At 35.9% G+C, this 26,779-nt stretch overlaps 1 protein-coding gene across 1 annotated transcript in view; it reads left to right on the top strand.

The window, feature by feature from the left end:
- LOC109071952 (N-acetyl-beta-glucosaminyl-glycoprotein 4-beta-N-acetylgalactosaminyltransferase 1-like) overlaps positions 1-26,779 on the top strand; it is a 141,476-nt gene that overhangs the window by 35,923 nt on the left and 78,774 nt on the right. Inside the window, exon 2 of the mRNA XM_042715708.1 lies at positions 6,742-6,851. Within this exon, the coding sequence (XP_042571642.1) occupies positions 6,742-6,851 (110 nt within the window). The remainder of the gene's footprint in view (positions 1-6,741; positions 6,852-26,779) is intronic.

Raw genomic sequence — 26,779 nt, forward strand, 5'->3', positions numbered from 1 at the left:
ACTCGCGTCTAAATTTAATAACCACAGATGAGACAAAAATACAAAATTAATTTAATTGCTACAATTTCGTATGTTGTCAAAATTGTCTTTCATTTTGAAATTCTTAACTGATACTAAGAATTCTGGATGGTCTGGGAACGAAAAATGATAATTTTAAGTTTATCTTGGTATTTGTATATATATGATAATGATTGTTGATTGTGTGATAATGCTGGTCCGAATACCATTTTTTGAGCTTCGAAGCTTCTGTAGTAATCAACACCGTATATTCGAAGCTTCGGGGGGAGGGGGCTGAACATGTATTTCTCTCAACACTGTGTCTACACCGGCGGCGTGCTGCGACAAAATACAATAGATCCTATTACGCTGTCTTCACTGGATGCGGCGCGGCGCGACAAATTCCCGACAGTAAACTACATCTGCGATCTATTTATGACGTACTGACATTGATTTCAAATGATTTTCAACGGTCACTTTGTCACGTCCAGTGTAGACAGACTTTAGCTGTCGTGTCCGGTGTAGACACGGTGTAATAAAGGCAGGAATCTCTGAGTGTCTGTCTGTTTGCATTTTTATTATGTTGAGAACTGTTCATCCAATCGACTTCATGCATGGCGGGTGAGTTGCTGTGGACCCAAGGGAGTGGAGTGTCACATTTTGGGGCAATATGGACACGCGACACGTTCAGAATTAATCAACTTTTAATAAACTACAGAACAGCGTGAGCCAGAAGTGGCGCGCCTCACTCGGGCAGGGCTTATATGCTCCAAGAACTGACACTGCACTAGTGATAAAAAACAAACTGGTATTAAGAGCAATACTTTTAATACAGACAAATTATTATTAGGCTGCACTACTGTATGAATTTTTTTTTTGTTATGACTGCCATATTAGAATTTTCCAAGCAAATTAAGTGCACATTTTTATCGTGTAAAATTACTGATTAACATGGCGGATAAAAACTGCTCGTTTTTTACACCAACAAAGGCATACTACTTACAGAACTTTTCAAACTTGATGTGCTGTTGTGGTAGGCCAGTTTCAGATCGCATATTTGGCACACTGCCTTTGTCTTGTCCTCACTCAGTGCTCGCACACAGCTGAAGTCTTTCAGATGAACTGAATCATGACGTTCACTCATGGGCGATTCATATTCAAGAGCGAATGAGAATCGTGTCAGGTGTGAGTTGTTAGAGATTTGCAAGGGGATGAAAGGTGTTAGTGTTTAAATATAAAAATTAAAAATAGTATTTAAATCTAAAGAACGAATATTCGAATAATCGAATATTCTGGTCCAGCCCTAGTAATTACCTTTAGGTGTTTTATTTGGTGTCACTGTAATAAGATCTGGTCTCACTCAACTCTTTGTTCAGAAGTTATTCGTGTGTGTTTGTTCTCTTTGTCTCTTCAGTTTTGGAAACGGATCTGATCCACAATATCCACACCTCTTTCAGATACATGCTGTTGGACTCAGAGTTTGTTAAAAGTAAAATCCAACCGCATACAGAGCTGCATATTCCATTAATTTTAGCTTTGCAGCTCATGAATATTTGAATAGTTTGGTTCCAAAACGCGATAAACGGCATTTTTCAGTATTGTATCTGGTCGTTATTGAAAAGTCCATTTTTAATTTAACGTAAAATGCGATAACCTCCCGATTTATTCTGTCATGGTTTCTCCCTTTTTTTCCAAACCTTGAGAAAACGCCAGTCTCCCTTCTCTGCAAAATGTGATATATCCGCTCAACCAATCACAGCACACCATTCCACGCATTGTAAATAGTAATGGTGATCCTACTTTTCCTCATCTACTTTGTACTTTGTGATCAACAAACAAACTTAGGGCTATACGATAAATTGCATGTGATTGTCATGCACATCTCATCAGTAAAGCCGATTCTGAGATTAATAGTTAATCTCCATCACGTGCTTTCAGATGGAGTGGCATTTAATACACAGAGCCGTAGATCACTGACAAGCTATGCAATATCACGTTCATAATCGCAGATGAGTCGAATTCGATATATGAATGCGATATTGCATAGTGTTTTTAATAATGCCAGTTATGTTTTTGTTAATACAGCGTATAGCACTAGTCAACTAAATGAATGTAACGTGGCAAAGATGAATGCACTTTTGGAAGTTGAATGTCAGGGAAATGTCATTTAGGAATTTCTGTGGTCTGTTCATGATGAAATTTTCTTTTATTGCTGTAATTAATTTATAGCATTAACAAGATAACCCGTTAAATTCATTTTGGGAGCGATGACTGATTGAATGTATTTTTAGTCCAATGCCTGTATATAAGATTAGTATTGACCAAGTTTAGAGGCTGTCATATGTGGATTAACCATGTTGTGTATTTTCAACAGTTCAATATGAAAAATAACTTTTATATTGATTCAGTGGATTTATTGCATTTTGGGGGGGAAAAATTATATTTTATAATAAATTTTATAATAAATCTTTGAAAATCAAAATCTGGATTTGAATTTTTAATGTTATTATAACCTAAAGCTGCTATGTGAAAGTTTGAAACACAAAATAGTGGTTTTCATCTTGCCACTTCCTTGGAAAAGAAAACACATTTTTACTCAAATTAATCAAAATGGATTTATATCATTTAGAACCAAACTCTTCATTTAAGCATGGACATTTGGATAAAAGGCAGTGCCCTGGGTGTACAGCACCGGTTTCTGTTGATTTTATTTGTTAAAATGTCATATCTGCTGGTTTCCCTGATGAAAATATACTTTAATTGAGAGTATGACATTTACTGAAGGTCCTCCATTTGGAATTAATTTATAACCACATAATTTTCAGTCAGGGGTAAAGAGATTTTTATGGTGGTGATCACTGTGAAATTCACAAATTCAAGGAGGTTCAAAAAAGGGGTTTGGTAATGAAGTGATAAAGCCAATATCAAAACTTTCTCTTATTTTGGCCAAGGTACGGCAACAACAAAGACCTTATGGGATACAGTTACTCACACTGTGACTGGAGCGCATCCTCATGCTTTTAATAGGGTTCCCGTGGGTCCTTAAAAAGTCTGAAAAAGTCTCAAATTGAATTGTATCGAATTTAAGGCCATAATACGCAAGTCTTAAATTGTTCAAGAAAGTCTTAATTATGATTTCAAGAGGTCATTTGGGGATGGAAAGACCAGAATTGCGATATAGCTTAATGTGACAAATAAACTTCAAAAGGCTATGATTTCATTAAATAAACACAACACAAGCGCTGCACCTTTCAAAGACCACTGCTGCGCTGCTTTGTGTTCTGCTATATTTCTGCCTTTTTGAAAGAGCCTCCTGCTGGCAGAGAATGAATGTGCATTTTCAATTAGCCTGTTTTATTGGAATAGGGTTTTTTATAATATATATGTGTGTGTGTGTGTGTGTGTGTGAGGGGATTCTGCTGGCAGTGTGTGTTTTTGTTTTAAGTTAGGTTTTATTAGATGGAGAGATTTAATTTGCGTCTGATGTGTGATTTACTTATAATGTTTGAGTAAATTGTAAAACAGTTGCGGTACAAATTAGTGTGTTTATTAGAACATTAAGAAATTTAAAAGCAGCAGCACAATGTATTGTTTTGCGCAGCTAAATAGGCTAAATGGAGATTGCTGACATCACCTCACACACTCAAGTTCACGCCAGCTCTTACATTAAAAATTAGATGGCATAGTTTCCATGGATCTAGTCTTTGCATCTGTTTGTTTAATGTTTGAATCAGGTCTCCTCTGTTGGAATAGAACTGGCTACATGGCACTGTCACAAAAAAAAAAAAAAAAACCTAGAACTGCAGTCCTGAAACTGCAGCCTCCGGTATTGCAGGAACATAGTATTTGGGTTGTTTTTGTTCAGACCAATGTGAAAATTTACCCATTTTTTTACCCTGCAAACACGCAGAGCTGTAAATATGAACTGGTGGATCGATAAGAAGATACTGTATTACAAAAATCTAAACAGTAAATGTATTAATATGTATAATTAATACGTTTGACTCATTAAAAATGGTTTAAAGGCTGAAATGTGAAGTTTATCATGTTATAAAACTTTAATTTTTTTTGTGAAAACTTGTATCTTGTAACAGTAAATCATGCTTTTTACAGTCATTTTACAGTTTAATATGTTACTATAGACATTGCAGTACCCTGCTTATATGGTATTCATTTTATTTGTGCAGATCTTAAAAAAATATCTTTAAAAAAGTCTTAAATTTTAGTTTAAAAATCCTGCAGAAACCCTGTTTAATCCACTGAGTGAATTTCTGGGGTGGCCATGACAGTTTTCCAGCTACTCAGGATTGCAGTTTGTATATCTGTGGTAGCTTTGCCTTTGTTATTATATCTTCTTGACATTTGATCCCTCACTCTGGGTAGAATAAATGTCAAAGGAGTGTAGTACCTTACACTTAGCGCCTTCAAGTAATGTTTTACACTTAAAAAATTATGTCAAAAGGAATAAAAGAATATAATAAATGAGATGATGACTCCAAATAATGTCAGTAGCCCAGAAAAATCCATTTTATTCAACACAATGTTGGTCCCTCCTAATGATGGTGGCTAACTCTTTGTCTTTGCAACAAATTAATCTTAACTGACAGATGCAATTGTTTTTGTACTTCTACACTCATCGTTTACTGAAAACCTTTGTATTTGTGTGATGTTGCATCCAGACCAGTTGGATGTCAGTATAAAGTCTAAGAACACTGCCATGTCGGAGATTGTAGATCGTAATAATGACTTACTGCAAGATCATAAATGAAAATAAATGGTACCAAATACTTCAAGGCAGCCAGATGGTGAAACGAAACCCAGAAGCCCACTCTTACAATATTTGTTCATTTCGAGGACCAGTCTTTTGTTATTTGCAGTGTCACACTCTGTGCACATGCAAGTGCATATGTAATATCTCCTATACCTCCAGGCTGTGACCACAAATGCCCTTCCCCTATAGTCAGTAGTTATCAAGAGAATCTTTTATTATAGAAGCATTCATTATATTTTATAGCCTTATTCCCCCTGGTTACAGTACAACTTCATTTCATAAACTGTTTTAGCTCCTTGTATGTGTGACTGTGCTTGTAAAGAGGTAAACTCATAATCACCCCACAGGCAATAACACTCTTGCAATAATGTTTTATTCTCTTGACACTTAGTTTACTTTTATAAGGAGCTTCTGTCAAGGCAGAATCGTGTGCCATATTTACCTTGTAGCCCCTCTCCTAGTCTGACTGTTGAAAATATCTTTTATCCATCTGTCGATGTTAACACACCTCCAAGAATATCCTTCTAGCTTTTCAACATGCCACCTGAGTGATCCTCATTTCCTAATGGCAGTCGATGGAGTATAATCCCATAATCCATCCGAAGTGTGTCACTGACCTAGCGTCACTAGTTTCTGGGCTGTAGCCAGTCCAAAGTTAACTTACTGCCACAAATGGCAAATGATGCTGAAAATGCTGGACATACTGTAAATATTTGTTATACATCACAAAATTGGTTTTTGCATGATTGTGTTTTACGCAACAGATAGTTCTGGTCAAATCTGATTGGCCGAATGGCTTTCCAAAAGTGCTAATAAGTTTACAACCAATGCTGATTAAAAATTGAGATATTTCTTTTCCCAGATATTTTATACACACTACTGTACACTCAACGTAATAAAATGTTGCCAGATTGTCTCAGATTGGCGCCACTTACTGGACATTTCACATTGAAGCATGCAAGAAGCAACATAATCTCATTTTGCAAAACTGTTGCCGTATGCTTTACTCTTTGTAGCACTTACTGTAACTTGTTTGTGGTGTTCCGGACCAGAGTATGTGAGCGGCATGGTAACAGAGATTTACAATTTTTGCCTGGCGCGAGAATGTGCAATATGGATATGCATCCACACACGCACACAAAAAAAGAGTTTACATTTGAAATGTAAATCACTCAGTATTAACCAAATATCACACAATTGTGTCGCTCATTGCATTATTCATTTGCTTGTTTTTTGTTTGTTTTTTGGCCTGTCTTCAGTGACACAAGGGCACTTGCTAAAACATTTTCTGAGGTATTAGTTGCTGGACTTTTTATTAGCAGAGTACTATTATCCTTTTTCTTTGATTAATTCACAACACTCACTGTCTTAAGTTGCATTTCCTTTAAAAGTTATTGGTTATTTAGCATGTCAGAACAGTGAAGAAGCTGTGTGATTGCTTTATATGTCAGTCAGACCTCTCTTCCTGTCTGAGTGTGTAGATCTTGGCTTGAATAAGCTGTGATGTGGACCAAACCTTGTGCTTATAGTCAAATTTCAGCTCTGCAAGGCTATCAGCTAACTGGACGGTAGTGAAAAGAATATAATAAGAAATCCTAGTGTTGTAGCTTGCAAATATTTTTTGATAAACAACATTCGGTCAAAGACCTTCTTCAGGCATTTTTCATAATACCTGCCTAAACAGCTGCTGGCATCCAGGTGTAAGAGAGGTATTTATTTATCCATTTTCTTGCCAAAGGCAATTTTATTTGCATTTGGCGCTTGGCAAGTGTTAATTTTGCACCCCAGCTGTAGCCATTTCCATGTTCTTTTGCTCTCTCTCTGAAAATTATTTAAACTGCTCAGAAGAGGCACTATCATGGTAGCTCATAGATTCAGTGTGCTGTATGCAATATAAATGGTAATGATATAGAACCAATAATACTGCTTATGAAATATAAAGTGAATGTGTGCGGTCATTGTCTCATTTACAGATGGTGAGAGGCCGATGGAGGGAACTGATACCAGCCGGAAGAGAGACTCACGTTCATCAGACAAGTACCGTAAAAGCGAAGACAGCAACAGCCAGGAGGAGGAAAATGCAGTAAGATTGTTTGTTTGTTTTTAAAAAATATTTAATTTTAAATACAGGCCTTGAAGGGGTCATATGACATTGCTAAAAAGAACATTATTTTATGTATTTGGTGTAATGCAATGTGTTATGTGGTTTAAGCTAAAAAAAACCCCTTATTTTCCACATAGTGTATATTAATGTTGCTCCTCTATGCCCCGCCTTCTGAAACGCTTCGATTTTTACAAAGCTCATCGTTTTGATAAGCGAGGTGTGCTGTGATTGGCAATGCGAATCTTCCCACACAGTGATGTAGAGATGTGGGGGCATGTTTGAACGAGGCTTTTTAGGAGGGCGTGGACCAGTCTTAACTTTTAAATAGAATATCTCTTTGGATTTGAGACTTTAATCTTTGCAACTTTAGGGATTTTATCTATGCATGAACAGCTTGTAACACTCCAAAGAGAAAGGTAAACTTGAAATCGCATCATATGACCCCTTTAAAAAAGATGTGCACTCAATTGTATTGAATCAGCACTTGTAGTGTACTTTAAATCTTGAAAGTATATTTTTAAAAACTTTCCTTGACATTGCCATAACTGTTCTTAACAAACTTCAGCACCCTTTTTTTACATGCACTTTGTAGTATGTCAAATTAAAAGCTTTAAAGAACATTCTAAATCATTGTTTTAATAATATTTTGTCATGCTTTAAAGTACACTTTATTATTATTTAGTACATTTTAGTATTTTGATGTGCACATATAATGTATTTGGTTATAATTCAAATACAATAAAAGCAATTATGAAATTACATATAAATATATATTAAGATACTGTACATTAAAAACATATGAAATCCTACTTGAGTTAAAAAAAACACTCTAAAGTTCAACTAATTGTGTTTAAGTTGATTTTTATTTATTTTTTTATTAATATTAGAATTTATTTATTTATTTATTTATTTTGCATTAGTCACCCCTTCAGCATTTTGAATAATTGCGAATTGGAGGCTAGAAAGAGATCTGAATCCACTTTAAAATTCAGATGCAGTGTGAATACAAAGAGAACTGGATTCTGAGTGAATTTGCAGTATGTGTAAAGAAGCATTCGAAAAGTGATATTTAACCAAATCTTGCAGCCTTTTAATATTGCCACAAACATAACCATGACAAGACTGCTGTCGAACTGTTTCTGTCTGAGAAAATCAGAAACACTCTCTACTTTTTGCAAGAAGCTCTTTTAGTCCATCGATGCATCTCTAAAAAGTTGACTTTATTTCACTTACTGAGGATATATCAGGTCAATTCAAGCTCTGGAAGATGAGGGTATACAGTCGGGAATAAGATACCGTTCATACCAGCTTAAATGATTGATGGCCTTTGCGCTTGTCCAAGATGTTTCTCAAAAGAGCCTTCACTGCATTTCCGTCCCTCCCACGGCACAGAGGGGCCCGGCTTTTAGCACCTTTCATCTCAAGCACAGCACACTGCGTACTATCAGTGTCACACACAAGCTAGTCCAAATGCTCTCCGCATCACTCACAGGACCAATAAAACCTCAGCGTCAAATAAAATCAGTTGCATATACATATGTGGATACAAATGAATAACCTCAATTATTATTAAACACTGGTATAAATATTTTTTATTGCAGGATCTTGGAGAAAAAGAGAATTTTAATTCATATCTGCTGGCTTTGAAGGCAAGTGTACAAGTTGAAATAATTAACTTTAAGCAGATTTATGAATCTTGTTACGATAGGAAATATGTCAACAAACGAAAGCAAATTGAGTTCGTCAAAGCATAGCATGGGATTTTTAATTCTATGGCTTTAAAGCTGCGAGGGAAGAATCTATCAAGTCATAATGGAATGAAGATTGCAGAAGATGATGTGGACAAACAGAGAGTCTGTGACAGATGCTGTGCTGGTGGAGTGATTTATGTGTGTGGAGATAAATTTATCATTTCCTGTGCTGTGCTGTGAATACATTACTGCTGTTTAGTTCTGCTTCATAATCTCAATGTCACATGCGGGCTCTACATGAAAAGTTTGTCCCTAAGCAGTTTTCTTTCAGTCAGAAGTTGAGGAATGATGTAGAATTATGGCCAGAAGTTTGCAAAGCCCTTGTTTAGAAACAGTTCATAATTTAATACCCACACAATCATCTACATACAATCTTCGCCTTCGAGCTGTTGCCTATTAATCTGCAGCACTTGACAGTTCATTTATTATGAATAGTTTGCAAGTGGAAATAGGTGTGGAAATAGTTTGTAACTTATTTTTTTATAGGTGTAAAATGAAAGATTTTAGTAAATGTGCATGAACACGTATACATATTTATGGTAACATTGTTTTAAATTTCTTCTAAAAATATTACAAAGCGATATATACGATTAACATAACGGTTAATATAATATCATTGAATCGAATTATTGTCGCATTTTATTCCCCTATTAAACTAGCATACTGGTTGCCAGAAATAGCTAAATAGTTAATACAGTAACTGCATACTGTAAAATATTCGCAAACATTTAGCCCTATGGCACTTTTAGTGTCATTGCCATTTTTAATCACCTTTTTTTTAAATAATTCTGCATTGTGATGTGTATTTTTAAAAGTACTAATATTCATGGTCATTTAATATGAGATCATCAAACCTACAGGCATTTTAGCTATAAAAGAATGAGCAAAATGCTGCTTAAAACAGTTGAATTTCATTTTCATATCACAAAATTATCTTAATAACAACCACCTACTAGATATCCTTCACTGCAAATTTAAGTGAATGATATCTAGTCAGTTGTAATTAGAGTGCACAGATTTGAAAATGTGACTCAAACCAATGTCTTGTTAAATTAATGTTGTAATAGGTTTTTATTTTGTTAAAATTAGAAGTGGTTAAAGGTCTGGATCTTTTTGCAAAGCAGTGTGGGCTATATAGTATTGTACTGTCAGATACTGGTCTCCATGGTAACACTGAATACTCAGTACACTCCTGTTGGATCACCTTCTTACACCAATAACATAGACTCAGGTTGGAGAGAACAGTATTTGTGTGTGTGTGTGTGTGTTGGTGTTTGTGCGCCCATGTGACTGGAGCCTCAGTGATGTATTGGACTCTGTTGGATGTTTTTTTAACATTATACACATCTCTCTCATCTGATATTAGACAATCTGTTTATCATTTCTTTGTTCTTATATGTGTGGAAGAGTCCTGCTTCACACACACTACCCAGGATTTCATGCATATAGTCCAGCAAAACTCTTCAAGCCACACCATAGTCAGTCGTGCACTGACAGGCCATCAGAAAGTCTGTGATATCTAAAATGACAGATGAGTGTAAAATATCAGAGACATGTGGACTCCATTCCAGAGCACACTTCAGACTGAATTAGAGGGAATCTGAACTCTTTATGATAATTTAACGGTGTAGTGCCCTACAGGCTAGCTTGAGAGCTAATTAATAGCTTTGTCTATACTCATTTAGTCACATTTTCGCAATCTGCCAGAGCACAAAGGCTTCTCTAACTTTGGAGTACTTAGAATAGCTCAGAAATTTGTTATAATACATATTTTAAAGAAATGGTTCACCCAAAAAAGAATATGCTGTCAATTTCCCACCCTAATGTTCTTCCCCATATCACTTCATTTCTTCAGTGTGACAAAAAGAGAGCAATTTCAAGGAGTTTTACAGTGACCACAGCCCGTCAACCTTCAAACAAAGGTAGTGTATCTTCTGAAGCTGTATATTAGCTTTATGTGAGGAAGAGACAGAAATTTAAGTCATTGTTAATTTATAGTCTTCCCTTCCTCTTGTATTGGGTTGTGTTGTGTCCTGTCTTTTTTTTGGGGGGGTGTTGTGCTGAGTTTTTTTGCTACAACAAAAAATAAATACACCTGCATCAACTAATCAAGGTCTTACTAGGCATACTAGAAACGTCCTGGCAGGTATGTTGAGGCAAATTGGAGCTAAACTCTGCAAGACAGTGGCCCTTCTTTCTTCAAGGTTTCTCCACTTGGGTTTCACTGATGAAAGAAGGTCATGCAGGTTTGGAAGAATGAGGGTAGGTAAATAATGCAAATATATTCTGCTCTGGATGAAGTGTTCATTAAAATCGGTTACTCTTTTCAGCTTAAACTTGTCTATGAATGTTACTCCAAGGGCTGATGTGGCAGCACTGAATGCTGCAGAATTGGAGGTGGGAATGTTGTGGGTATCATCCATATAAATTACTCTCAGGACATCCTTAAGACGAGATCTTGCATCGGAGCTCAGCATTCACAGCTGAAAGGCAGAAGAACCACCATCAGACATTCTGAAGAGCTTCTCCCGATGTTGAGCACTGGATACACCTTACATAGCCCAACAGAACAACAGAACTCTTGACATTTGCAAGAGGTTTGCTGTCTCCAGGCAAACAGACAATAATTCCACTCAGTCTGTGGCCAGCCTCTTCATATAATTGCCTGGAAATGGTTGATGATGCCATTTCTGGGCCCTAGAAATAGTAATGGGTCCACTTAGGCACTAACCGCAATTGATTGTTTAAATGTCTACTGCAAGCAGACTTTGTTGTGTAGGGAAGTCTCTGGGTTCACAAGCAGTTCCTACAGTCACTTCATGCATTTTCTATGATCAAATAGCTATCTGATTTGTTAAAACGGTTCCATTTAGACTTGGCCACATTGATGTGTCTCCACAAAACGGATATAAATCAGATTCCCGCGCTATATGCATATTTCACATTAATAAAAGCAACAGATATGCACTGCATTTTATTCATCAACTCATTGCAACATCAAGGACTGCAACAGGAGAGACAGCGGCATCAGCACTGGACAGATAAGTTAGTCTTACTACTTTTAATGAAGATGATTATGTGTCGAGCATCTGCGACTTCCTTTCAGTTTAAATTTGCGGCAGTTTGCATGTCGGTTTGCTGAAGAGACACTCAGCTACTCATCCACGGTGAGTAAAACTTATATATGTGACCTTGGACCACAAAACCAGTCTTAAGTGTAAATTTTTGGAAATTGAGATTAATACATTAGGATTTAAATAAAGCTGAATAAATAAGCTTTCCATTGATGTGTGGTTCATTAGGATCGGACAATATTTGGCTGAGATATAACTATTTGGAAATCTGGAATCTGAGGGTGCAAAAAAAATTAAGAAAAACTGAGAAAATCACCTTTGAAGTTGTCCAAAAAAACAATTAACAATGCATATTACTAATCAAAAATTAAGTTTTGATATATTTACGGTAGTAAATTTACAAAATATCTTAATGGAACATGATCTTTACTTAGTATCCTAATGATTTTTGGCATAAAAGAAAAATCTATAATTTTGACCCATACAATGTTTTTTTTTGGCTATTGCTAAAAACATACTGTACCCCAGCGACTTAAGACTGGTTTTGTGGTCCAGGGTCACATATATGGTTTCAACAACCAGATGCATTTACATTTACAGTTTCATTTGGAATGTGTCCCAGACCACCTCCTGAAGTGGTTTGAGCGATCGGATTTAAATCTGTCTCGAAAGCTTTTCGGAGGGCATTTACAACTGTTTTTTCACAATCGAATAGCTATCTGATCAGAGAAAATGCATGAAGTGACCAGATGTAAACAGGTCTAGAGAGACCAAGAAGCCGCTAAGAAACTTGAGGTTAATAATTGCAGTTTGCGTGTAGGCAAGGTGTGGAAGTATATTTACCTCAAGGCAGAGATTAAAGGAAGAAACATTTTTCAAGAAGTCATTAGGAGGAGCAACTTTCGGCAAGACTTGTAATTGTCATCCAAAGTGTATGGTACACTAACTGATGGAGTAGTACTCCTCAAGCAACTTCAGTAGCTTGGTTACGGCACAGTGGCGATGGACTATACCAGGGGTGCCCATTCCCGCTAATATCCTTCAGTATAGCTACAACCTGCTCCAACACACCTGCCTAGAAGTTTCTAGCACTCATAAATATCTTGGTTACCTGGTTCAGGTGTGTTCAATTATGGGTTGTAGCTCAACTTTGAAGGAAGTTGGTCCTCCAGGAACAGGATTGGGCACCCCTGGACTAAACTTTCAGATTCTGGGTTAAATACTTGGGACTTGACCTACAACCATTTTAGCATCCTTCACATTTACATTTAAAGATTTAGACACTTGTAGTACATAGAAGATTTAGATTCCAGTAGACTCCAATTATCCTCTTTTCAAGAGGGATTCTTATACTTTGTTCTTTTGTGATTTTATCAATATATAGATATGGTACAATAAAAAGTTGTTTTTCTGTCTTGTGGTGCCATGAGACAGTCAGCATTAATGTCATGACAATGACTGTGGAGTGATTAGTCACATGGCATTTACAGCTTAGGAGACTGGCTCAAAAATGTATCTGTCCACAGCTCATTTCCCATGAGCAATGATGGAAGATTTCAAATGGCACACTTCTTAAATTTCAAACCGAGTCTTTCAAGGCAACCAAGCAAACAGACTGACAGATTGCTTTCTCCAGGTATTATAGACCTCCTTGGGGACTGTCCATCTGGACGAAATCACAGTGAAGCACCATCCTTAAGGGCACAAGAGAGAAGCTTGATGATTCTTTTTCTCTCAGACTTAATCGTAAAACATTTTGGTTGCTAGTCCAGACCTTTAATACCAAACCACACAAAACTGTTAGAATGTCACCAGAACAAAATCAGAATCTTTTTTCTTCCAATTATTCAAGTCCTTGTTCAGTGTGTCCATAGTTGTTTTTCCCAATTAAAGGTTTCTGCTGTGTGCATTTATTTGGACAAATCATAGATTCTGTTAAGACTTTAAAAAAGGTATTTGCTAGACATGGAAGCTGGTTTTCAGGGCTCATCAGATTTGAATTACTTCGGTGTCTTTTCACCCACTCGAAGCTTTTAGCAATGAACAATTTGGGTTTAACTGTTAAAACTTATTGCTGTAAAAATAAAGCTCTTCAGCCTTGCTTATGCTTCACGGGCAGTGGGGTGGCTTGTCACACCATCTGTCACTCTGGCAGTGACCGATGTTTCCAGCTCCAGCCCACCCAATAAATAAACTTATGCTTTTAGGTTGCCCTTTGCTGTACTCAGGCAGAGTTCCTCAAGCACACTGCTGTAAAAGTGGTTAGTCAATCATCATTGGTGAGTAAAAGCAAATAGTCAGTCAATACGGTTTTGGCCAACATAGATGGCATGTTAAATCAATTTCTGAGCCTGTCTGCTGTGAGGTCGATTAAGCTCATATGAGGCCAGGAGACACCTCTTAATGAGCTTTACATATATACCGATAGATCTTGCTAATTGGCTTAATGGTATTTTTAATAGCTATGCTGTGGGAAAGACAATCATTAGGTCATGGGGTTCAATAGACCTTGTGAGATTACTCCACCACAAAGCAAACATACATACAATACCACACTATAAAACACTGAGGGTACGAGTTTAGCTCAGTTTAACTCAGTAACAAGTTTAATTCGGTTTAGCTCATCTACCAGTAACCCTAACACAAAGACTCACCTTTTTTTGGGATATAGATTTGAAGGGACGTGCAAGTCTTAAAAAAAAGGAAAAGGTCTTGCAAAAAGGGTATTAAAAAGCACTGGAGATATGCTGATACCTGTAGATATCCTGAGAATAGGGACACAAATTGTAATGTCATTATTTATTTATTTATTTATTTCATATTACGTAGATGAGAATGGAATTTTTTCACATTACAGTGTTCCATCTTTTAAATCAGATGAAGCCCTGACATTTGAATGAATGAAAACCTTCACAAAGAAGTCACTTCATGTAACTGAAACTTTGAGGAGATTGATTTTGTACATTATAGTGTTTCTTCTTGTTTTTGAAAATTACCTCAGTTTTTCCATTTCGTAACGTGAAGGCCTTTAATAAACATAAATATATCAGGGATCAAAATGAGCAAGTACTGAATACTGTGCAAATATTTCTTGCATGTGTTGACAGAGAGGACTGTGTTCTTGAAATCACTTGGAAATTTCACCAATCCTAGTTTACACAAAAGCACTATAGTGATGGATCTATTTTAGTTCTCAATGCCATCTTGTTTATACACAAACCCACATGTCACTGGGCATAAAGTGTTTTCCGTTGTACTGTACTAGTGGATCTAGTGATTTATTTGTGATGGAGTGCTTAAACCAGTGACCCCCTCTATTTCATCCATTCTTTTGCTCTCAAAATATTTCTGCTTCTTAGATGACCTATCTCCCTTTATCCCACCCGATTCTACTGAAGTCTCCAATTTATCAGCAAGACTGAAGAATTGGAAGATGTCTCTGGCTCTGATTGGCCCCTTACTGGGGGTTATTTCCAAGGTCACAACAGGTATTGGGCCCCAGGGCTGATCATCTCCTCATGATTCAGACACCTGCTTCACTCCATGCTACATAAACCCTGCAGCTAATGGGCTAAACTGAGGGATCGGCAGCACAGGTCTTCCAGGAGGTTCCTGGGTGACGGAGCGGGCGGCTCTGGTGTCAGACTGTGTTCTGTATGAAAGCTTTGTTGCTTGCAGGCACCCCAGAGAGCCCTGCTCTTCCTCTAAATCATGAGCAGAATGGGGATGGGATTGAGGTGCTGAAACCAATTTACTTTATGGCCCTGGTGGGTGTATCCTCATGTGGTTTTCCTTCTCTGAAGAGGTTCTAAGGCTCAGCCAGAGGACGAGGTCAATGATTAAGGCTGAAACTCCAGCGATGACCCTGTCAGAGATGTGAAGAGTCTTTATAATAGCTTGTTTTTAGTTAATGTGCCATAACTGAAATTGTCAGGATAGTAACACTTTCTTCCCAAGTACTGTATGTGCTGCAAAAACACTACTGTTCAAAAGTATGGGGTTGGTAAGATTTTGTTTAATATTTTTGAAAGAAGTTTCTTATGGTTTTGATTGATTGGATCAACTGTTTTCTATATGAATGTGTGTTAAAATATAATTTATTCCTGTGCTCAAAGCTGAATTTTCAGCATCATTACTCTAGTCTTCAGTGTCACATGATCCTTCAGAAATCAGTCTAATGTGCTGATTTGATGCTGAAGAAGCATTTGTTGCTAGAATAGTATTAATAATTTTCTATTGTTAATAGAAAATTAAAAACAGCGTTTATTCGAAATAGATTTTTTTTTCCTAACAGTAGCTGGGTTTCCATCCAAAGTTGCGAATTTAACATATGCATAAAATTGGAATATCGCACAAAAGTATCGAGTAAATTGGAGTATCGCACATATTTGCGAACAGGCACCGTTTCCATCCAACGAGTCAAAGAGAACAAAACACTTCCTGATAAACTGGCACTGTACATCACTAAGACAAGTAGGAGAAGCTACTGAATATAATAATTTTCATATATAAAAAATTATTTGCACCTCAGAACGAACAGACGAAACACAATGAATGCGGTTATTGCTTTCGGAGGTGGATGCTGGGAATGCATTAACCCTTTTTCAAAAACCACCAAGTCAAAAACCACCTCAAGCGAGCGTAAAAACATTTTTGCGAATTAAGGCATTTTTATCCGAAATTCAGCGTTTCCATCACTTGATTCTGATGCGATACTTCAAACTGCGTATAAAAGCAGGGTGATGGAAACCCCGCTAGTGTCACTTTTGATCACTTTAATGCATCCTTGCTGATTAAAAGTATTTATTTATTTCAGAATATGTTTACTGAGCTCAAACATTTGAATAATAGTGTATATTATGTTTGTGTAGACATGTTTTTATATTTTAGTACAGGGTCTCCACAGGTCCTTAAAAATCTTAAAATGTTTTAAATTAAGTTCAATCAATTTTAAGGTCATAAAATGTCCTAAATATCTAAATGGTATAACAAAAATCTTAATGATCATTTTAAGAGGTCTTTAATTTGGGGATAATAAAAAGGACGCACAATATGGCCTATTCTTAATATGGTTACATTCAGTCATCATCAAAGTTTAACAAGTAAAATATCACTCACAATCATCTTTCATAGAAATGTCCATCAGCAAAAACAACTTTACATATGTAAAATGAAATCCATAACTTGTGGGGAAAGTTGCTTTTAGTTACAGAAATAGGGCACATCAGGTGTGTGTCTGTGGTTTTCTTAGTTTTTTTGCAGTTTCAAAAAAATATAAAATCATTCACATGACAGTCTCACTTGAGTTGAACATGGCATCACTGCACAACGTTTGTGTATCAGCTATTAAGACCATGGTGTTTTTTGTTGTTTAGCATGACCAAGGTCAGCAGATTGAATCTCAAACACAGAGCTGGAGATGCTAATGGTTTAACATTGTTGCCTTTTCCAGAAATGTTTAAGAGCAAAACTGTATTCTCTACATAAAGTCCGATATAGCTGGTGGGCGATCAAAAAGATCCCTAAAGAAACTAAAATAATAAAGGAGTTTTTTTTTATTTTATTTTTTTTTATTCTCACTTATTTGAAGTACCAGGCAAAGAACCGTTGACATGAGATTTGGCAGCCTTGCAGCATGGAGGCCTTCAGCATGATGAATAATTGATGTGAAAATCTCAGTTTAAGCGTTTATTTTTTCTCTCGCTCCTTTGCATGCATGTTTTTAAGGTCAGCATTGTCTTTCATTCCTGTGGGACAGCTACATGCAGTTTTCCCCGTACATTTCAAAGACAGCATGTTTCCTATTGTTACGTTTTCTTTTTTCTTTTCTTTTTTGTTGTGTCTCACTACTGAAGAACATTTGTGGTTTGATACTCTTTTAACTGCTCTCATTAAATGCTTTTGATTGTGTTATATGCATTTATATCTCAGTGGTGACATACATTAATAAAATGTGTAACTTCATGCAAATGTAATAATTGCATTATTTAAACCTTAATTTTAAGCAAACTGTTATTATTAAATGTAATTATGTCTTTTTATATATTTAAAAACTCATACCACATAGTTATCCCTCATAAATAACACCTCAAATCATGCAATACAGTGGGGAAAATATTTATTTGATCCCCTGCTGATTTTGTAAGTTTGCCCACTTACAAATAAATTAGGGGTCTGTAATTTTTAAGGAAGGAGTTTTTTAACGGATAGAAGCAATCTCAACAACAACAACAACAAAAAATCCAGTTAAAAAAAAACAAACACATTATATAAAGGTTAGAAAGTGGGCAAACTTACAAAATCAGCAGGGGCTCAAATAAATCTTTTCCCCACTGTATGTGTCTGGGAAGTGACACTGGTTGCTTGGATTTCTTGTCCACCCATACAGAGTCATGGCATAATCAGTGTCCACCTCCATTTCTTGCTCCTAACCTGATCAATGGATCTTTATTCGCCTCTGGTTCAAGTTGTCATCCCTGGTTACTGACTCCTCAGTTTCATTTCATCCATTATTCTTGACTTTTCAGACTTTCAGCAGAATCAACTTTGAGTTACAGTGTAAAACTAACTTCTCAAGTTCTTGGTCTCTGAACTATCTCAGCAAATGCCCCTCAGTTAAGCACTAGCTCTTTTTCAGAGAAACTTTTTAGAGCTTAAGGTGAGTCAAAACACGTACTCTCTTCCAAAGACCTTGTGAGCTGCCTACAGAGGCAGCATTTTAACACATCGTAGGAACGCTCATATTTTGAAAGCATTTCCAAAAGTTAGGCATCCTAATTACACAGACTACTTAAATACTTTGACCAAATTCTCAATCAGCTTTACATGTACCTTATTATGAATAAAGGGAACTACAGAATGCACAGTAAAATCTGTATTTGTTTTAAATGAGAATTAAATGAGTATCAAGCGTTTAGCAACATGCTAACTCAAAAACATTTTTTCTCTCAACTTTGAGTGGTCTTTTTGCTTTAAAAGTTTACTTAGAATATGCTAAGAATATACTATTATACAAGTTTTATTATTGACATACTCTTGTGCTCTTCTATGATCTTATAGCTTCAACCCCCAAGTTTTTAACCCAGTAAGAACAAATATACTTACCAAATTTGCTGATGGTGAAATTTTCCATCTTTGGCTGACAAACTTTTTTTTATCTGTCTTCATAAGATTCCACAAAATATGTTGTTGAAAACTTCCAAGTTTTTTGATGGTGAAATTTTCCATCTTTGGCTGACAAACTTTTTTTGGCCACAAAATATGTTGTTGAAAACATGATATTGTTATTAAAATGAATCCACTTTTGAAATGAAAGTTTTGTAAACAGTTTTAAAGATCTTTAAAGATATAAAGTCTATCTTTCCACATTTGAGTAAATAGCTGTACTTGTAAGAATGGCTATGAGGCAGGGTTGCCAGGTCTGCAAAACAAAATCAACACAACTGCTTTTTAAAACTAGCACAGTTGTGTTCCGGGGGTGGGGAAAGATCACTTTAACCAACGGACTGAAAAAACACCCGCGGCAACAGTGTAAAAGTAGCCCAATTCCATGGTAAAACCGCAGACTTGGCAACGCTGGTCAGACTTGCTTAAAAGGACTATAAATTTGTGTAGTTTAATACAATCTTAAAGACTGTCTGCATGAATTTTTGTCCATTTTGTTTGAAGAAATGTCTGGTTTGAATGAAATATGGTGGAAATCTTTTGTTTTTTTGTTTATTTTGTGTTTTTTAAGAGGTGGTTATAAAAATTGATGATCCCATCATAATAGGCCATTGCTGATATAAACTAATAGGACAGCAGTGTCTGTCCACAAACAATTGTAGACATAACACAGAAGAACATGCTTATTTGTATGGTTGAGTATCCGACTGCTAACTATTCAGCCATTTTTATTTGGCCATATGGATCAGACAAGTCAGCAAACGGACTGTAGGTGGTATGTAAGGGTGCCATCTGAGGCCGAAACCATCTCTGGCTTACACCCCAGATTCAGAAGTCACTGCAAGCTGTCTCCTGAGAAGCACGCTAGTACACCCCGTTTACAGTCTCTGTGTTTGCAGTACATAATCCACTGTCTCCTATTGAAAAACAACCCATGGCCCTCACTTCACATTGATTTTTATCAGCCTGCCGGCCCCATGATTGATCTCCCCTGCAAAAGCATCGATTTCCCCCGCTCACCCTCTTAGCCCCTTTGTCTGAGACTACAAATGGACCGCAGACACTTTTCTATTGTTATAAATGGAAAAAGTGGTCCGAGCCTTCCAATAAATGACAGCTCCACCAGCTGTCCGCTGCGAGTTGCACAGTAGCGTTGTTCTGTTTATGACTGTTAATTAGTTTTTTTGTACCTGCTGGCTTGGCGAGATAGGAGCTGTGTCGTCAGAGATGGGAAGCCTTCAGAGGTGCAGTTGATGACTAATAGTCAACATATGCCATGGCAGTGGACAGATTGTGTGTGTGTATGTATGTGTGTTTGATATTGAGGCGCTCCAATACCTTGAGCCCAATGACAGCAGTACTTCACAGACCGCATGAAGTGATTTGATGAACATTTTGTTTTTCTGTGTTGATGCCTGTCCTATTGAAAAGGAATTTGTGTTGGAACATCAAGTAAAGTATTAAAGGGTATTATGAGTGAGAAAGGAGGTTGTTATTTCAAGATGCAATTTTATGACGTAGTAGTACCGTGTAGCCCAAAACTTGCCTACGTTTTTGCTACACACTCAAAAGAATCTGTTTAATCTTCAAAAAGATTTTATAGTTTTAGTGTATGCAGGGATGATGTATCTGTAGGCCCAAACCCGGCAACAAGCTAGCGTTTCAGCACTTTTTTTAAAAGGGTTTTTGGTTAAATGCTTGAAATAAGGTGTGTTTGACACAAGCTCAAAAAAAAATCATGTTTCACGACATAAACAATTGTAATTGTGTGATTCTTTTTTTTTTTTAAGATATTACTTGTCTTGAAAAAAACAAATGGCTAAATGGGATTACAGATGTTGTCAAGGACATTAAATATCATTGCACCAAACAAGTCTACTGTACTGTCACAGCTTTCTCGTGTTCATAACTCTTGCAAACTATTTCAACTCCAACTTTCAGGGAAAATGTTTTTAGAAAGACTGAATGAGTTGTCTTAAGCTTAATTGGGGTGACATTCATTTAAAGACTATGTTTAGCTTTTTATTCTGGCAGTTGTATTTAGGCTTCAAAATTGATAAAAGTTGTGTTTATTTGTGAAGATTATAATGATGAACATATTATGTAGGACTCAGAGAGGTCATAGAGCTTATTTTCTGCAATTACCCAAAAGCCAATGGAAAAATCCGGTTTTTGTAGATGGAATTTATGAGTTGGCCAACAAATATGTATTATCACTGCAGCAATAGACTAAAAACCCAACTCGAGGGTTGTGGAAAATTGGCATGAATTCATTATTGACTGCTAAAATAGCAATGAATCATTGTTTAGTTTAATTTGTGTAATTATTTATTTTGTTTATTATGGATTTTCCCTTTGGGCAATCTTTCGAGAACTGTTGATTTTTTCACTTCAGCTGGTGAAAGTCTATCGTGATTAGCTTAATGATCAATGCATCCTGGGAAACGCTCAAGAGGGTTCGACTATGTCCTTCATGCTGCTTTCATCCTGCTGCGAACATGGCCCCAATTGATATTGGCATTCTTAATTTATGCTCTCATCTTTAGAGTCTAATATTTTCGACAGTCTCTTTAATGGCCAGTGTTAGCCTGACTGCACTTTATGCCTCCAAGCCTTTGTTCAGTTTCTTGTTTGCTTTAATTTTTCTTCTTAGTCTTACAAAAACATTCTGTGATGGTAATATGATGTTTTTTAATGATTCTTGTATTCGTATGCAATATACATACTCCAAAGAATAGCATAGCATACCACAGTTTAAAATTTTGTTGGAGGGAAAAGCTACAAGTTTATATGCAATATACGTTTTGACAGATTCCTGCCATAGGGGGCGCTACAATTGAAAAACCACTATAACACTGCAACCATTTGAACTATAAAGTGGTAAATTTGAATGCGTGATTTTTCAATACACATCTATGAAAAATGTTCGTGTTCGCACGTTCTGTGTTACCAAATTTGTCATGATTTGACCACAAGGTGGTGCTATGATAAGCAAATTTGCATTTTTGCTAATAACACTATCCATGCATGCTTGTAAAAAAAATCTATTTAATGAATAAAAGCACAGCACTGTAAATAAGTAGAAACCAAAAAGAAAAACTGCATTTGAATATACTTTAAAGGTCTGAACTTACCTGGTTTTTCTTTCTCACAGCCTTAACTTCAAATGATCATAACTATTTAAACATGCAGAGCTTTTAAATGTGTTATCACGGCTGGAGTTGGGAAATACCATGTAATTGCACTCTTTGTATATTAACAACAGAACAGGCTTCAGCTGTAGACTTCTCTTCCTGCTCGGCTTGCTGTTTCTCCAGAGATCAAGGCTGGCGTAATTGAGCCCGGCTGTTCTACTGCCAACATTATGCTTGTGAATTATATGCATGGTTTTCTTTTGTTTTGTTGAAATGTACTTAGTGCTCTGGTTTGGTAGCTTTCAGTAAGAGGACTTATTTAAGTGTGATTTGTCTTCTTAGCTTTTCATTTACAGACTCACAGCTCAGACGTTTGCAACTGTCTTCATGGGAGCGTAAATTGTCCTTATGTTCGCTGTCTTAAGAGCAGCCCAGGTGCAAGAGTTTATGACATAATAGCTAGCTTTGGGATGCTAATTTTTGCAGTTGGTTTTCTCCTGTGCTCTAACAGGTACAGTAGAAGCTCTTAGAGATTTATTTAGAACGATTCTTTCTAAAAAAAAGTTTATTTTCTGAAATTATAATAAAAATATAGAATACCTTTCAAAAGTTTGGGGTCAGTACATTTTCTTTTTTCTTTTTTCTTTTTTCTTTTGTTCAGTATTCAGCATTAAGGAAGCATTAAATTGATCCAAACAGTAAAGACATTTTATGTTATTAACAAAAATTAAATTTCAAATAAATGAAGTTCTTTTGAAAAGAATTAAAATAATTCTGGGGGAAAAATAGTAAAAAAAAAAAAATATTAAGTAATAGTTTTCAACATTGGTAATAATAATTCAATTCAAATAATCAATTCAAAAATGTTTCTTCAGCAGTAAATCAGCATGTTAAATTGATTTCTGAAGGATCATGTGACACTGAAGACTGGAGTAATGATTCTGAAAATTCTGTTTTTCATCACAGGAATTAATAATATTTTAACATATATTTAGTTAGAAAACAGTTATTTTAAATTGTAATAATATTTCACAAAAATTTACCTTTTATTGTATTTTTTGAATAAATGCAGTCATGTTGAACATGAGACTCTGAGTTCTTCACGAAAAAAAAAGAACTAAATAAATTCTATCCTCAAACTTTTGAAAAGTATTATAATATTGTTATATAAAATTGTAGAAAATATTGAATATTAAATATTGAATTGGCATTCAATCTGCAGCTGAGTGAGCAAATGAACAGAGCGGTAAAAGATGGGAAAATAATTGCGCAAACCACATGGTGAGAAGGACAGAGCCAAGGCTAAATGGGGTTTTATTATGAGGGCCTTTTCATAAAATACACAGATTTGAGAGCAGGCACATTTGAAGCGGTACACATATGGCACAAAGTAAATCACTAAAGCAGAGAGGGGTGTTTTTGAAAGCAATTAAAAATAACAACATGCACACAGCTTTACTGTTATTAAGTTTTATGTATTTGTGTAATTCTGTAACAGTTTCATAGAAACATTTCCAATATTTGTCATATTTCCCAATAAAGTCAAGTTTTTGGGGGACTTTATCTATTTATTGTATTTTACATTAGACTAGCATTCAGAAATCATTGTTTATGGTTGTGACATAACTAAAACAAATTTTTAGACGCTATTACTAAATTTAAGTAAAAAAAAAAAAGTAACATTATTTTGTTTTAAATCAGCATAAATTTCAGGTAGTACAACAAAGTAACACTTAGTGTGTGTGTGTAGATAGATGGAAAACATGGAAAAAACATGAAAATTGCTGTAACTAGGTTAATCCGATTGACTTGAAATTTGGCATGCAGTGTCTTTGTCCAAGGTGCCACCAATATCTATGAGGGCATTGGCGTATCTCGAAAAACATGGTCGCCATCGGCCAATCAATTTTGAGCACCTATTAGACAAGGTTAACAGTGGCAGATTAGAACGAAACTTTGTGTGCATTTTTGTCTCATGGACCTAGATTTATGCATGGCCCATGTTGGAAATTGGCCAAAGTGTTTTTTGGGTTTTTTCATTCTGAAAAACTTTGCCTTAAGAACCAAACAAACTTTTCGTTAAATATTTGATATGTAAAAAAAAAAAAAAAAAAACCCTACTTTTCACACTCTTCCTAGACGGTTTGTCTGATTTTGACCAAAATTGACCCAGAACATCTTTAGATGGTCCTGCCAAAAAGTGATCAAAAACAGTTTGATAGACCCAACCGTTCTCGAATAATGCATGAATTAATTTGTCAAAGAGTTCACCAAAGTTGACATGAGGCTATATCTCCTCAATGCTTTATCGTGTTCAGACCAGTCTTGGAGTTTGTTATGACATCCATGTCCTGGGATTACCTGCACAGTTTCAGCACAGTGACACCTAGGGGTTAGAAGATATTTTAAAAAAAATGACTCTTTTTGCTTATAACTTCTGAACAGTTTGACCAAAAATCACAAGAATTAGAATTAGACCAGCATACCAAGTTGAATGGTATGCAATTTGGGCATCCGCCATTATGAATTGTTTCTTCAAATGCTGTAATTTACGAAAGCATTGACGTATCATTACAAAACTGTACAAAACCAAATGTTTTGAGGCAGCACCACCTTTTGCTAAAAATATATATTCTGCCACTTATTGGTCAAAGGTATATATATCATAATATTACTTGTGATTGTGTTTGATTTTTCAGGCTTTTTTTTTTTTTTTTTTTTTGTAAAATCATCTTAAAATGTCTATAATTGCTCAAAGGTCTTAAAATGCTTGAACCCCGGTAACTGCTGCTTGCATCTATATAAAAAAAGGTTTTGTTTTATTGTATTAATTTATTTTACTTTATTAAGATAACAAGTAGCAAGCCATTGTGTATGGTTGTGATGTAACTGAAGCCTGTTGAATATTAATATATTAATAAAATGCTATAATAAAATAATTATTTTTCTTTATAGCTACAGCCTATTTTAATAGAAGGTTAAGCCATTAGATATGCCCCGCCAAAATTTCCTGTATTACAGGAAATACATCAAAATAAAATTGAACTGCACTAAGTTGCCCAATGCATTTCAAGTGGTCTAAAAAGAAGTTTATTTTAATCAAAATATAACTTAATTTTACTTATGAATTTGGGGTGAAATATAGCGTGGGCATAATCTTAATAGAAAAAAATTAATGTTTAGTTAATAAATGATAGTACTGTCCAATACTGATTTTAAGATGTGGTAAAGAATTGTGATAAGAAGTGAATGGCATGAAGTAGAGAATGAGTGATGTTTGTCTGGAGGTAGGGTGAGGTGTTAGAGTCAGGAGAGACAAACACAAGCACACAGAGGCAGAAGATCGCAGCTCAGCACAAATGTCACAGGCAGCGATGGGGTGGAGGCCATAAGCCTATTAGAGAGTTAATAAATCAGGCCCATAGCTGTGCCAGTAGCCACTGCTGAGCCTTGCTTTATGAGCCCTGAGCAGATTATGGCCATTGAGTTTACAGTTTGGCTGCATCCATATCGATGGAGTGAATGAGAAAAACATTGACCAGAGACTCAATTTCATTTTGGCTCCTTCTAAAGCAAAGTTTGTTTATATGACTGCCACCTGTGAAATGCCAAAGCTTCATGCCAAATCGTTTTAATAATATACTAAAGGAGTATTAGTTGATATAGCACAGGTTTTATCTATTGGTAATTGATTGGAAATGTGGGCAGAACACTAAAAATAAAACGTTTGGTGTGTATATAAATGTTAATATTAGGGCTGTCAATCGATTAAAATTTTTAATCTAATTAATCACACCGTTTTTCTGTGATTAATCGTGAGTAATCGCACACTTCATGAAATTAGGCATAGACTATTTATCATGTTTCAAATGTTTATTTTGTCATAATTTCCTATATCCAGTGAAATAAACCAAAAGTTTGAAGGGTGACTTTCAAAAATCTGTATTTTCTGCAAGCTTTTTTCAAGATAAATTTAGATATCTTTCCAAAAAAGGACACTTAGAAACTCCAAAAGGACACCAAAGAACCAAATGCACATATGAAAGTTCTGAATTTTATAGTATGTGTACAGTGCAACAGCAAAGAGCTTTTTAACATTTTAGAGAAGTCAAATTGCGATACCGAACAGGACCACATGGAGAAACTAAGCCAACCGACTGCTGACTGCATATATCTACTACAGTACACGGATCCATTCAGTATAACTAAACACAGCAACAAACATGAAAACATTATCGTGAATGTGTGTGGAAAAAGCATGAATGTACAGAAATGTCTGTGCTGTGCATAAATACAATGTGCGATCAGTGCATCAAGCGCACTCATACACGCATTATTATAACGGACTCACGCTTTCTTACTGTACGACTCCTGTACGCCACCGCAATAATCTTTACCTTGATTGCAGTCTTCATCCATCAAAACCTTACTAGCGAGACTGGTTATCCAGTGGAGAAAACATATCTGGCCATACAGCGGTGGGATGTGTTGACATTCCGTTCAGTCTGTACTGGCTCGCGCTCTTCAGAGACAATCACAGAATATGACAGAGATCATGTTTAAAAGCAAAACACACTGAAATGAATAATTCACTGAAAACGCGAGTCTGTTCTCTCTGCAATCTCTGATGTAATCTGCCTGGTTTCCTTTATATTAGTGCTGTTTGGATGGATTGTTTGAATGCATTCGCTTACTGGATCATTGGATTGAAAACTTTCCCGGAGTTTAATGGCTTAAAATTATCTGATCGCAAGCAGAGAAGCGAAATTGGGTTAAAGGGTTAG

The sequence above is a fragment of the Cyprinus carpio genome, chromosome A25, assembly GCF_018340385.1.
Source record: "Cyprinus carpio isolate SPL01 chromosome A25, ASM1834038v1, whole genome shotgun sequence".
In the NCBI taxonomy this organism is placed as follows: domain Eukaryota; kingdom Metazoa; phylum Chordata; class Actinopteri; order Cypriniformes; family Cyprinidae; genus Cyprinus; species Cyprinus carpio.